At 39.8% G+C, this 15,554-nt stretch overlaps 1 protein-coding gene across 1 annotated transcript in view; it reads right to left on the minus strand.

Annotated features, from left to right (window-relative positions):
• Positions 1-2,139: 2,139 nt before the first annotated feature.
• The window catches only part of eipr1 (EARP complex and GARP complex interacting protein 1), a 72,627-nt gene continuing 59,212 nt past the window's right edge, over positions 2,140-15,554 (minus strand). The window contains exons 7-9 of the mRNA XM_075447735.1: positions 13,645-13,812; positions 8,194-8,361; positions 2,140-2,434 (exon numbers count right to left, since the gene is read on the minus strand). Coding sequence (XP_075303850.1) covers positions 2,260-2,434; positions 8,194-8,361; positions 13,645-13,812 — 511 coding nt within the window. The 3' untranslated portion in view covers positions 2,140-2,259. The remainder of the gene's footprint in view (positions 2,435-8,193; positions 8,362-13,644; positions 13,813-15,554) is intronic.

Consider the following 15,554-nt stretch of genomic DNA (forward strand, 5'->3'; position numbering starts at 1 on the left):
ATAAAGAGGGATGCTTCATGCGTCATTTGATGCTTTTTCTAACAATACACGACCCCCTGGACACCTTATTTCTAATGCAGGTTTCACGACTGGATAGGTGTGAAGAAAAAACATTATGGAGGCAACAATGTTGCTGTAATTAGGACAAAAGAGGACTGCCATCAAGAAATTCTCGATATAGCCGAACAAATTAGTGAATTAAAGGGGGACATATGGGACATTGCTTTGTGTGCGTGCGTTTCAGAGCATATTTGGATGTCTGAAGTCACGACCAGCTCCAAACTCAACTGTGACATTTTGTTTTGGACCCCATAAAATGTGACATTCAGAGAGCGGTTCAGATTTCTCATGTGAAACTCAACGTCACTCTACAAGGTTATCCAGCCTTCTCCTTCTGTATGTCAATATAATTTCAACGTCAAATCCTGTATTCGCTGTGCCTCGGACGTTTAAAGTCTTTTGCTCTCACTTTGCTATTAACATCAGTCCTCCTCATAAGCTATAATGTTCACTTAACTGGAGAAATAAATGAGCTAATGATTCTCTACCAGAACTTGTATTATTTTATATCCTGACGAGGAAATGTGACTCCTTAATTGGGGTTCTTTAGAGCAGCAGCAGCTGTAAATAAAAACAAACATCTGTTAAATTTTGCTCACATAAGACGGTTCTTAATGTTAGCTGCTAAAAACTGAAAGAAAACACAGAGGAATGGAATGAAAGTGAAGTCCAGTTTACTGAGGACATTTGTGACTGAAGGATTGTGGTGTTAATACCTGGCCATCAACCATTAGGTTATTTCTCAGGTTATTTACTGTATGCTCTCTCACACTGTACTAACAAGCTCAAAGTGTTCTTGAGTACTACTAAATTTGAACTTTATACTTAAGAGGTGCATTTAGGTCTGCCACTTTCCCATAACAGTATGGATCTCAGACCAAATCAAAGGAATTCATTTTAATGATTCAATTCTCAGTATATAGAGTAATTTTCTAATCTGTGTTACTGTAGATCGAATATAATCTGTGTAGAACAGACTTGTCAGCAATTTGGGACCAGATGTAAAAACTAGGGCTGGGCAACGATTCAAATTTTTAATCTAATTAATCACATGATTTCCCTGATTAATCACCATTAATCGCATTTGTACGCAAAATCCAAACATTTATTCAAAAGTAGTGTATAGCTTTTAGCATTTAGTTTTATTTTAAATGTGCTGCCATATGAATGAAAGTGCCATAACATTTGCTGTGCAAACATACTTTTAACATCAGCATCTTTCTGTAGTTTTTATGTAGAAGCCTCGCTCCACTGTCTGTTTCCTTGAATGACTTGCTGCTATCAGTTGTGTGTTTTGCCTTTAAGTGATATTTTAGACTGGAACTATTACGGTGAGAAGACAATTCAACTTGGCAGTGTTTACAGATGACTTTGGTTCTGTCGACTCCGCCGTCTGGAAGAACTTTAAAATGAAAATGGCCGAGTAAAAGTTCCGTACCCTTCTCCATGTTTGGTGGATCCGCCGATTACTTTCTTTTCCGGTTCCACAGCAGACAGCAACAGACTTTTACAAAATAAAAGCCTGTGAGCAACAGACTTTTACAATAATAAAATAAATAATAAAACCTGCGTTAATGCGCGATAAAATATTTATCGGCGTTAAATAATTAACGAGTTAACGCGATAATAACGAGTTAACTCGCCCAGGCCTAGTAAAAACATATAGAGCCCATTCTGATTCTCCAACTGAACCCTTACCATGACAATGAGACATGTTATTAATGTTTTTGCAGTTACACTAAAGCAAAGCTTAAATGATGACAAGATGTCATGAAGTTTGTTCAAATCCAGCTGCGTTGAAGGGTTTTTTGCTAAGATGCAAAAGGCCTTCTTAGGAGCCCCCACATGGAGGAGGACCTGTGCTGCTGATTAACCTGAATAACAAAGCACAACACTTCCTTATTTACATGAATTTCGTGTTTTTGACTTCTCGATTTTGTGTCTTCAGACACCAGTAATGTAATTTAGATTAGAGGAAAGAAATACTGTTGAACAAAAGCAAAATAATCACCATTAGCCACAGGAGAACACATGATGGTAGATAAGCAAGTGAAGGACAAAGTCACGCACTTATCCAGAGATCATTGTTTTACTTTAATCTGATCTTTTACAGTGATAAGTTGAACATATGTACGTGAGATACATTACACACACACACACACACACACACGCACTCTCTCACAGTCATTGCAGCCCCTCTCACAGCAGGATGCGGTATTTGAGGGCTCGGGGGACCCTGTTGATGACCAAGCGTCCGTCGTAACTGAGTGAGGCAAACAGCCAGGGGTCAGCTGACGACCACTCTGCCGCGTACACGCTGTCCTCGTGCTCCTCATAGGTGGACACCACGCTGTCTTTCAGGGGCTCCTTACTCCTGTATCAAATAAACACACAGGCACACACATGATGCAAAGAAGTCGGCCATGTCAGTGTTTTCCTTGTCCTGGTTCTGGAGAACTGGTGTCTTGCATGTTTCAGGTGTTTCCCTGCTCCAACGCCCCTGATTCAAATGAATGGATCACCTCATCAGTTCTGCAGAGAACTGTTTATGATCCATTAATCTGAGCGATGTGTTGGAGGGGACAACATCTGAAATATGGTGGGCAGTGGGCCGTGAGGAGCAGGTCTGGGAAACACTGAGCTACGGGACATGGAGAGAGGATGCAGATTTAATTGTGAAAAAAAATCTGTATCTTATCAACAGTGTTCGATGGTATCCATAGGAACAAGCATCATCAGATCACCAGGCAGCATGAGCACCTTTGGTGAGCAGAAGAGCTGCACACTTTCTAATTCTCAAAATTTCTGCATAAACGTGTCATAAAATATCATTTTAAGAACTTAAAGAGAAGCTTAACACGATAGGAGTTCAATGTTTCTATCACACAATGTTAGAGAGGTGGGTGCAGTGTAGTTAAAATAAGAGTATTTGTCAAAAAGTGAACACCTTGTTTAAAAACTCAGATAACATCCTGCCTGGCTCCGACATAGTTCTCCCACTGCTGCAATAACTTGACAATAAATAAGATTTTAGAATTATGATCCAGCATCATTGCCATCCCAAATTCCTCCCAAACTCCGTGCTGTAAGTAGTCCCGAGGGGAAACACTGACATAAACATTTGGATTTATTTTACACATTAAATTTTTCGCACTGACAGTAGCTGCTCCCTCTGGACTGCAGCCTAAAATAAAATCACTCTTAAGTGTGTCACTCGTATACATTCAGCGGGAAAGAAAAGAACAAAAGAGCTCATATGGGGGCACTCGACTGATCCAGACTAATACTGGGCTTGGACTGAGTTACGCCGAGGATTGAAAGGTTTTCAGGGATAATGCCACTGAACGGTTTAACTGCCAACAGACTGTTATTCATCACACAGCAGGAGCCACATGTTTAGCAGTTTAAAGGGAAAGTTGGTCATTCTACAATGTAATCTGATGCAGACAATCTTGGCCGTGCAGATCAGATGAAAGACAAGTTATTTCACATTTGTAGAAACGTTTCTACATCGAGCGGGACAGGTCTGGAGCTTTGGAGCTGCAGTCGCAGCTGCTTCATTCACCATCGCGGCAGAAATGAACAACAAAGAAGAGCAGAAAGTTTTCTGTGAATGATACATTTTATGAGTTTTGGGGCTAAGAAATCATCCCAGTGGAAACTCAGCTGCTTGAGTGGAGTTTCATCAGGTCAGTAGGTGGTCCCAGAGTGAGCCCCCAGGACGGATTATGTTCAGATTATCACGTCGGTGTAGATTCTCAGTCATTCAGGTCATAGTAGTCCGAAGAGCTTAAATAAGGGCAACTGGACTTCAGTTGCCCTTATTTAAGCTCTAGGATTCAGATTATCATAATAATGTGGATAAAAGTGTCCTGGACCTCAGAATGTGGTCTTGGTGAATGGATTAATTCGCCCTGATGTTTTCGCACCTGTTCTCTGTGCAGTCTATGTGTTATTGGATCACCCAAGTACGTATGTTAGAACCAGACCTGAAGCGCTCACTGATTTAAAGGATGGAACTGAAATTATTTACTGGGCTCATCCAAAGGGGGAAAAAGAACTTCTAATCAAGATTTATTTCAACGATAAGACAATTTACAGGAAATTATGTTCTATGCAGATAAAGTACAAAGAATCTTCCTGAAACTGTACTCAGAGTAATAAACCTATGCATCCGAGATTTTAAAAAGAAACATCATGCAAATAAGTTGGAGAAAATATTAGAATTTAATAAAGGATGTTTATGGTCTGTGAACATCTCTGTTTATCCAAGGACAAGACGGAGAGATAAACTTATATAAAACAGATGAATTAAATAAAACTGTAATATATCAAAGAGTGTTCAATTTTAGATTTGTGGATTAATTGACAGATTGATAGTTTTTAGCAAAACTTAGAGGATTTGGTTTGATTACATGCTGAGGAAAGGAGCTTCAGTGTTCTCATTTAGTATAGAAAACATAATTTATGAAAGCAAAGGAAATCATCCAGTCGTACTAACTGTGATTCATGCTATAGATACGAGTACAGGAAAGCCTGTGACTTTTGGTTTCTTTTTTTAATTACCAACCTTATTATAAACTAATATTTTACACCTTATTATATTAGTATCATTTTTTTATGATATAGGATCTGTGAAACAATGTGATTACAACAGACAAAGTATCTAAACATATATATATTTCTTTCCACTACTGCAGCCTAAATTGAACCACAGCTCTCCATGAGGTCAGATTCCTGATGCAGCGCAGCTGTTTTTTTTGCAGTTACGTACATTCTTCCTTCAATCTTCCGTTAATCTTATGATGTTTTCCAACAAGATCAAGAAAAGGAGCACAGGAAAAGAAAATAGGATGTCTTTTTTTCTAATATCTCTGAGCTTCAGATGAAGAATACCTTAATGTCATTACTGTCCCCGCACATCTCGGCTGAAGCTGCCGCCCCCGCTACAAAGACTTGGATAAGCTTGTGCTGCAATGACATCTTGCTATGACACTTTATGTTAGTTTCTCCTGTAATTCCTACAAAAACTAAAGCCTACTCGGGTTGGCTTTGGTTCTAAAAATGATCACCCAAGATGGTCTGACCACTAGAGGAGGTGTGCACATAGTGTCCAGGTACTGATGAGTGGACATGCCGTCTATGTACAAGAGGGGTCAAAAACTGCAGTGGAAGAGTGGAAAGTAAAACTGAGTGGTGGTAATTACGAAGAAGAGTTGATAATTGTGGGTGAGAGTCAGATACGGAGTATAAGAGCTGATAGTTAAGGCTGAGAGGGGGAATGGGACCATAACGACTGGAGGACAGGGGCAGATCTGGACAGCAGTAACCATTACAAAGTGGATTTTCCTGCAATTTTAAAATCAACTGTAAATGCTACAGAGAAAAAAAACCCTCAAAGTGTTTTGACAGTAACACATTTCTAATGTTTTACCTCTCCTTTTATCATTCTCAGTGTCAGTGAATGTGAGAGTGAAGGTTCAGGCAGTCAGATTTAATCTTCGAGGGCTATTATCAAATGAGCAGGTTAAAACACATACTGCACTTTTCGTTACACTCTTCAATGTCTGGCAATTTGTGTCATTAGGCCACTTAGAGCACTGAAGAAGTTCAAGCACAAGAAAAGTCTCACAGAAGAAATCTAATCCTAAACGACTGCGATCTGAAATGATCTGAATTCTAATACAACAAAGAGCATTGCTGTCCAGCAACTTTAAAGACAGTCAAGATCCCTGATCAGGGGATGTTAAGTGAAAAAAAAAACGAGTGAAAAAGAAAATCCTTGTTAGTGTTTCACAGGAAGGGTAGTGACCGATGATATTACAAACATCAATAACTTGCTGTGAAATTGATCAGGTACCATTCAACCTCAATTTATTTTCCTCCCGTGTATTCAGAATTTGTGAATGTTGATGATTTTCTCGAAGGAAAACACCTGAAACCATGGCAGTTATCTTTATCGATTGTGCAACTCAATTTTTCCAATACGTTCATGAACTTTTCAATGTTGCAGAACCAAAATTTAAACCTTTTAACCTGATGATGGCAAGACAACCAAATCTGGATGTGCAACACTGTGTAAAAAATGTAGAGGCCTTACACTAAAATGAAGATTTATTCTCTTCAATGACAAGATAATTCAAAACAACATGTCCTTAATCTGTCAATTAACATTATACAAAGTGTACTAAAGAGAAAAAATCTAATTAAAAGTCTGAAGACACTTTTTCAAATTAGTGCACATCATCCCCGGAGCATGAATCTTTGTATGTTTGGTGAAGCTCGACAGCCAAAATGCCACAAGATGTTGCCCAGCAAACCTATTACATGAAACCCTTTGATTGTAATGGGATAAATATCAGAGTATTTTTTACTGTCATCTAAACCCATGAGAAGACAAATATAACGGTGACTTGATCCTGCATCCAGCTACCATGGAGACTGCTGACTTTTTCAACATGAACCGAGTTAACATTTTGTTCTGATTTTCAGGATTTGAATGAATGAAAATACCTTATTTACATGGGAATGAAAGCAAGGACAATACATTTATGACACTTTCATGTCTAGAAAATAAAAAAAAGAAGAGATGAAGACTAAGTACCAATGATGAGAACTTGTTGTTTCATACAATTCAAACTTCTGATATGGCTGTTTTTGTCTTTTTTTTCAATTGTTTGTGTGTTATCCAGGAGCAGATGAAGACATTTTACCAGAGGTTTTGGCAGGGTGGCACTGTAGGGTGGTACAACATGTTATGTTGATGTTCCTCCAACATTCCTAATGATAGATTTGAACAAGCTTAAAGCTACAGCTGTTATGCTGTGCAGCAAAATGTCTCACAGACGTATCCAAATGAATACTTAATATTAAGACCAGTTTTATTCTCATGTGTAGCAGAGTGCCACATGGGTAAATGAGAAGCTACGTCAACATATTCTTAATTGTCCGCATCACACTGCCTTCCTATAAGCTTTTGTGCCTTGTTTGCTCTTGGGAGGATAGTGGTGACGTTCCAAGAACAAAGGTCACCCCCCCCTTCAGAAATATCAAAGCAGAGGAAAAACAGTGTCTTAAAGGCCAGATAAGAAGTAATAATGAACTGCTCTTTAAGAACCGTTGGACAAAGGACTAATCCGTGGAGCCCCATGTTGCCTACCGATGTGTCCATCGGTGTGTGTGAATGTGTGTGATAGAGAAGAAAATGTAACAATGTATAAATGAAGACGTGCTCGATGAGAGTGTGTGTAAATGGAGAAAGGAGGCTTGTTGTGTAAAAGGACTTTTGAGTGGTCAACTAGACCAGAAAAGTGCTGTATAAGTGCAGTCCATTTACCATTTGTCTTAATTAATGTACAATCATGAACATTATGGAATAGGATTCTTTTGTTGAATATATACTTTATATAAACATTAACAAAATACATCTTTCTCAGGTTTAATTATTAATGTCTGTTTTGTCAAAGTATTTTTCAGCCTGGTATTGTTGAATTATATTTCCATAATAAACACAAAGAGATGTCCTCAGATAAAGTGGATGAATGAGTTTTTGTGTGCTAACATCCAGTCATTACTTTATTTAAAATCTTAAAGCATGTGAATGATCTCTTCTCCCCAACTATTGTCCAAGCTTTCAGTCAGGTGAAATCAGCTGTCACCAGATCTTTCTTTATCTTGACCCAGCAGCTGCCATCTTGGCCATTTCTCTCCGTTTTCTTTTGTCTGGACTCTTTCGTCTGTGTTACGTTTTGTCATCTCCACCATCACAGTGTGGCACGTATTAGTAACTGCTTCTTGATTTTTGGTTAATCAGCCTCTCCGGCCTCATTTGGTTTGTCTATTTGGAACACAGTATGGCCTCCAAAGTGCTTGCTATTCAGTTGATTTGATTCTGTACTCTTTTCCAGAGAATGCATTCCAATATTTTACTGTTTGTCCTACAAAGCGCTGCTGAAACTGTTTATCCTAACACACACAGTCACGGCTGGCTATTCTTTAAAGACTTCTCTGTATTATGTTGTGTCTGTCTTAAGTAGTTAGACAATTAACAACCTTATTTAAATAAAATCCACCATTAACCAGCTCTTTAGACTGGAAATATTTTCGTCTTCAGCTCGTCTGATTTGCTCTTACTTGTCTTCCTGGTGGTTGTCCTCCCCTTCGCTAAGCTCATCGTCATCCACTAAGTGTCCAAAAGGCTCGGAGGAGATGGACACCATGTTGGAGAGGATGAGGCGGCTGTCGCTGCTTGCTGTCAACACCAGTTGGTCATGACTGTGGTTGTAGCGGACACTCCACACCCTAGAGGACACACATTATGAGGCATTCGTTCAGAATTAGACAACATAGCAACGTGGGGCAGTGTGGAACTTTTTATAGTCATGCATGGATGAATTGGATGTAAATAAATTCACTGTTCAGAACAAAGATCCGTGTGGCTGAATAATCCTGCAGAAATAACTGCACGCTGTGCTATCATTACAGTTAGTGTTACACCCTAAAAGTCAATATTTGGTCCGAGTTCCTTTATTCTCCAACACAGCCTGAACCATCTTCTACAAGCTTTCTGTCCTTTCTTTAAGGAGTCTTCAGGAATAGTTCTCCAGGCTTCCCAAAAGCTCTTCTTTGGATGTCGGCTGCCTTTTGTTCCGTTCTCTGTCAACATGATCCCACACTGCTTCAGTAATGTTGAGGTCCGGGCTCTGGGGAGGATTCATCCCTCCATCAGACCTGTTGCCACTCAGTGGGGTTACATGGCACTGAAAGGATCGGATAATTGGCTAAATTACAATAAGATTGAGTTATTAAGTGCATGTAGACACCTTATTCTGACAAGAGATTGGATCAGATCGGATTACTCACGATCAGATTAAGACCCTGAGATAACTCGGTTGAAAGTCAAATTAAACGTATATGCAGATGGGTGAAGCACGTGGTGAATGAGATTTTTTTCCCGTGGTCATGAGCCAGAAGTCGGAAGAGACGATACTACAATTGTTGTCGCCGTCAGAAACAAACAAACAACACGATGGAGAATGCGCCGTTGTGCATCGCGTTTGTGCATTAAGCAGCTCACCACAAATGAAATGTAGAGGGACGTAGCTTCATCTTGCTCTTCATTCGCCATTTTCTTGAATGCCTGAGTTTGATTCGATTCATTCACCGCCATATATCCAAGGATAATTACCCTTGCTCAACTCATTCTTATTGTAATTTAGCCGATTATCCGATCCTTTCAGTGACATGTAACCCCACTGAGTGATTTTCAGTCCACTTCTTGTGTCCTTTGGCACAGCTCAGCCTTTTCTCTCTGTTTCCCCTCCTTAAGAACGGCTTCTTGACAGCCACCCTTCCATGGAGCCCATTTCTGATGAGGCTTGGGCCAACAGTAGATGGATCAGCTGAAGGTCCAGATGCATCTCTCAGGTGCTGTGTCGGGTCTTTGCTGGATTGTTTTCCTCTTTCTTAAGGGCACCACTTTCAGATACTGTTCATGTGCTGTAGACAGAATTTTTAGGCCTGACACTTCTTTTGTCCTCCACTGGTCGGTTACTGGACTGAAAAAGAGTGAAAAAGCAGCCAATGTCCAAAGAAAAACCATCAGAAAGCTGGAGAACTATTGCTCAAGACAACTTTAAAAGATTACAAGAATGTCTGGCTGCTTAGAAGAAAATATAAAGAAATGAGGGGTTGATCAACTCTTTCATAGGCAATGCAAGGCAAGGCATCTTTATTTATATAGCGCATTTCATACCACAGGCAACTCAATGTGCTTTACATAAAGACAAGGCATTTAAAAGAACACCATAAAGCAGCAAGTTAAAGAGAAAAAAAATAGAATAAAAATTAAAAACACAGTTAAAAGCAATCAAAGAAGAGGGGAAAAAGAAAATTATAAACTCAACCATAAGCACACCGAAAGAGAAATGTTTTTAACCTGGATTTAAAAGTGCTTACAGTTGGGGCTGATTTCAGTTCTGCTGGTAGTTTGTTCCAGTTGTGTGCAGCATAACAGCTAAAAGCTGCTTCACCGTGTCTAGTTTGAACTCTAGGCTCCACTATCTGACCTGAGTCAGCAGATCTCAGAGCTCTGCTGGGTTTATACTCTGCTAGCATGTCATTCATGTATTCTGGACCTAAACCATTCCGTTATTTGTAGACGAGCAGCAGAACTTTAAAATCTATTCTGTATCTGACCGAGAGCCAATGTAAAGACTTGAGAACTGGGGTGATGTGATCTGATCTCTTTGTTCTGGTTAAAACTCGGGCTGCAGTGTTCTGAATGAGCTGCAGTTTGAGACTCTTTTGGGGGAGTCCAGTCAGAAGACCGTTACAGTAGTCAAGTCCGTTGGAGATGATAGCATGAATCAGCTTCTCCTGATCTGTTTGGGACATGAAACTCTTAATTCTGGACATGTTCTTAAGTTGATAAAAGGCTGATTTGGTGACTGATTTGATACGATTGTTGAAGGTCAGGTCTGAGTCTATCAGCACGCCGAGGTTCTGGACTTGGTCTTTAGTTTCTAGAGACAGTGACTCAAGATGTTTACTGACAGCAAACTTCTTCTCTTTGTTGCCAAACACAACGACCTCAGTTTTTCCTTGATTTAACTGAAGGAAATTTTGGTTCATCCACTTTTTGACTTGCTCTAAGCAGTCGCACAATGACTCTATAGGACTGCAGTCATCTGGAGACAGTGCGAGATATATCTGTGTGTCATCTGCATAGCTGTGGTAGTTGACTTTAGGGTTCTTCAGAATTTGACCCAGAGGCAGCATGTACAGAGTGAACAGAAGGGGTCCAAGAACTGACCCCTGAGGAACTCCACATACAGTACAGTATGTGGGTAAACAGCCCTGCAACTGGGATTTGACTATAGTGATTGTTGCACAGTTTGTCGACTGTATGTATGGGCAGACCACACATGCTGAAACACATAGATGTCTCTATTTCACATGCTCAGCCACCCACTCAAGTCATGCAGAAAATGCAGGCATTCAAAAAATTCAATTTAGGTTTGTATTCAGATTCCAGAAATGGGGATTTGGCAGTTTAAATCTAGATTTGAGCTTTGTTCCCATGTGATCATTATCAGAAACTCTATATGCCTGGTTTTACTTCTTCCCCAGTTTTACTTCCTTTTAAATTTATTTAAAACTTCTCCTCCCTTAGTCTCTCCATTTTTCCCCTTCTTTCTACTTCTCTTGCCATCCACGCTGACTGCCTGACTTGCGCCTTTTCCCTCCTGCTCTTTGTGTGTCTCTCTTTGTGAGCCTGGGGCACAGCTCAGAGTGTGGTCCCAGTTCCCTCACAGGGAGGGATTGAGGGATAACCAAGGCTGTTGACAGAAAATCAGCCACGGCCACGCCGTTCCCTGCGCTCCGCTAATCCGCTTCCCTGCTAAAAAATAGTCCCTAATACCCCCAACAGCCCCGAGGCCATATCCTGGCTACGCTCCGAAAAATGAGCATGCACAACAAATACACACATATAAGCAGGGAAACACCCACGCAAATATGCATCACACTGAAGATAGGCGCTTAAACAGGCAAATACAAATGAGAATATGCATTATAGAAATGCTTGAGCGCACACAAATGCATGTGGCCACACAGATAAAAAGAGAGCCCGAGCAAAAACACAGATTAGATGATGGTGAACACACACACGCATCACCTATCTCCCATCAGAAGACATCCCATCGGCAGTAATCTACAGTTATGGATATGTTTGCCAAGCCTGTCTCTCTTTTGGAGATAACGTCTGCTCCTGTGTGAAGTACGTGTGTACATGCGCTGGCGGATACTCTATTGTGTGTGTGTGCGTGTGCGTGTGCCGTTATCAGGTAAGGTTTGGTGTGCTGCAGCAGGATCTGGTGTTTGGCTCACAGACACACACTGATCACCCATTCAGCTCACACAGCAGAGAGTGTGTGTCCTCCACACTAATACGCACACATCTGCAGTAGATTGTTCCGCTCTTAGCGATGCCTGAAGCCTCACAGAAGACAACCTGGAGCCGCATTCAATCCACAGTGATTCAATCCTTTATGACAAAAACGAGTGGCTGTCTATTTAATCAATAATGAGTGTATTACTACATTTTATTACATCAGGAGTAGTTGGGGCATTTCATTAGTTAGAAGATAAAGCAATCAATGAAACAAGAAACCAATCAACAGTGCAGCGAAGGAGTTATCATCATGTTTTATTGTCATTCTAAGTGCGCTTTCCTGAATATGTTTTGAATTATCCTCTACTGAGGCGTAGGGGGCCTTTTGTCCTTTATGCAGATTTTATGATATACAAAAATTGACTTTTCAAACACTAAAATAGCCAATTTGAATTAAATTTACAACTAGTCCAGGGAGATGCAAAAGTTTTACTCAAAATATTGCAGAACACCATACTTACCCCAACAAAAGTTTAGAATCAACGTTCACAACATTAAAATAAGCTTGTGGAATAAAATTTTGGTGTTTCTTCATAGAAATGAAAATAATCAGAATTAGAAAAATGAGAACTTAATGTTTAGGTGTTTAATGAGGGTAAGTAGCAGCCAGGTGCTACTAATCAAATGCACTTGATTAATTGATCATCAGATCACAAGTGTGAGCAATTTTAGAAAATAAATTTTGCCACTTTGCTTATCAGCAATGATTTCAGAAAAGTAGTTGTTGCTGCTTATCGATTTGGGAAGAGTTATAAGGCCCCCCTTTTTTTTTTAAGTGGAAATCATTCAAAACATCTGCCAATCTGCCAAAGGAGTGGATGTCACTGCAAGTTCATCCCAAGGTCGCACTGTGCAATGCTCTGAGAAACGGCAAAAAAACAAAGAGCTACATCTCAGACTCTACAGGCCTCAGATAGCATTTTAAATGTTAAAGTTCATGACAGTGCAATGAGAAAAAGACTGAACGAGTATGGCTTGTTTGAAAGGGTAAACAGGAGAAAGCCTCTTCTCTCTAAAAAGAACATGGCAGCACAGCTTAGGTTTGTAAAGCTGCATCTGAACAAACCACAAGACTTCTGGAATATTGCCCCTTGGGATAGATACGACCAAAGTGGAGATATATGGTCACAATCAGCAGCATGTTTGAAAATCAAAACACAATCAAACACAGCAAATCAGCCCAAACACCTCATACCAAGTCTAGACCTCAGCCTGATTGAAATGTTGTGGTGGGACCTTCAGAGAGCTGTGCATAAACGAACGCTGTAAACCTCAATGAATTGGAGCAACTTTGTAACGAAGAGTGAGACAGAAAATGAGACACCTACAAGAAAAAGGGTTCATTAAAATCATCAGCATTATTTCCTATCAGATAGCTCAGTTTTCAAAGCCCAAACTGATCAAACACTAACTGCCCCAAAAGCAGCACTTTTAGCACACGTCATTAAGCATGAATTAAGAGTGCCCGTGTGCCACCCAAACATTGGAAAAATGAGAAGGTTCTGATTCAGTCTGACTCAGGGCCACTTCAGCAGGACAAATGCCTGCTGACATGGGAACTAATGATCTCTATTCAAGGACTATGCCCCCATCCAACCCACCCCTGCCTTAACCTCTGCGGATCCACCCACCAGTGCGAGTGCTCCTCCAAGGTTTTTACAGGCTCCTGGACATTACGAACGTCCCAGAACTTGACCTTGCAGTCGTCTCCGCAGCTGGCCAGGTAGTACTGGCGGTTGGGATTGAAGTCCAGGTCACGCACCAGCTGGCCATGGGCATTTTCTATACAGTAGATCTGACTGGAGAGGGGCAGATAAAAGAGAAATGCAATTAGAACGAAGGGAAGAGACGAAAAGCACGAAGGAAAGAGAAAATAAAGGAAAGAGGAATTTGAGAAAGAGAAGGGAATATGACAGAACAACAATGGAAAGAAAATGATTCAATGATTCAAACATACCTGAGCTAAATCAAAGGCCTCTCTGTCTGTCAGCGAAGGCCAGGCTCAATAAAGAAGCCGATGCCGGCAGAGGTAAATCATAAAGGCAAGTCTCATCACTGACAGCCTTGAGTTGCTGCTACAGTGAAGCTAACAGAGTGACGTGACAGAGGAATAGACTCTGTAATGAGTTTCTTTCCATCTGTCTGGCCACCTCCACCTCCTTTTATCTCCAATACATTCCACTTTCTTACATCTTCCCACCCTAAATATACATATTTATTGCCTTTCTTCTATTTGACTCTTCCTTTGACTTTACAGCCATGCTATTCCTTCATCTATTGGCCTGATTTCAGAATGCAAAGTCACCATAATGGCCATTTTCGATGGTTATGACCTGCTAATAATAGTTTCTTTGTAAACTTGCTCTAGCTTCTTCATTAAAAAACACAAAAAGACGTACAAATAAATCCATTTGACAGTGGATCACCTCCCCTCTTTGATTTCACATCTTTAAGCTCATTGTGCACACGCTCTGCTCTCATCAAGCTCATTCCCACACACAGCAGGCAACTGTTTTCACCCAAAAAACTTTCATTTCACTTTCCTTTCATTTCCTCTCTTGTACTACAACAACAAGTCGAGGAAAATCCAACACCTAGCAAGTTAAAGACATGGATATCTTTAATGTCTCTGACATACAAACAAAACAACAACAAAAAAAAGAGAGAAAATCCTTCGGATGAGATGAGAAACACTTATGTTCACACAATTAAAGAAGACAGGTCATTTAGGAGAGGAGAAGTTGTTCCGTGAAGCTGTTGCATCAGAACGTATTCTCACCTCAAATGGCCGTCATAAAGTATTCGTGCGTCAGACATTTTCAGGTTGTTACACTTCACTCTAGAGGCTTAAAAAATATCAATAATCACATTAAAAACTTTACTCTGCAATATGCTGGCTGTTTCGAGTGTTGTGCAGTCTTATTTTCTTTTCTCTGAAACTGAACTTAAATAGATATATACAGTGTGTATATGTATATATATATATATATATATATATATATATATATATATTTATAAAAACGATATTCAGTGGGAAGTCTAGTTAAAAAACCCTTGGAAAATTCAAGAAGAAATCAGAATGAATTCTTTCAATTCACAAATATTTCAACTTGGATTTTGTAAACACCCAAATTTATTTTTACAGTTAAACGGAAACTATAATTTTTTTTTTTTTAAATTGGGGTTGTGTAAAAAACTGAGTCTGTGGGAGTCAACCACACACAATAGCAAATTTCCTAAAACATCTAAAACAACTTAAATCTTAAAATATTTGATCGTGTTTTTTTTTTTTTTTTTATTCACACCGCTTCACTTTATTATCAGAGGGTTGTTTACTTTGTTACTACTTTCTCAACCAAAGAATATCTGTGTTGCTTTGAATCTTTGCATCCACAATGGCTGCAAACTGGGTCCTTCTGCAGATCAGATGAGTCTGTCAGGAGTTTTGTCAGACTCGTTGGAAGCATTTCTTCTGCAATAATGTAAAAGATGTGCTTTTCCAGACTCTGATTTTTCCTTCTTGTTTGCAGTAAACAAAGCA

Source organism: Odontesthes bonariensis, chromosome 17 (genome assembly GCF_027942865.1).
Source record: "Odontesthes bonariensis isolate fOdoBon6 chromosome 17, fOdoBon6.hap1, whole genome shotgun sequence".
NCBI lineage: Eukaryota > Metazoa > Chordata > Actinopteri > Atheriniformes > Atherinopsidae > Odontesthes > Odontesthes bonariensis.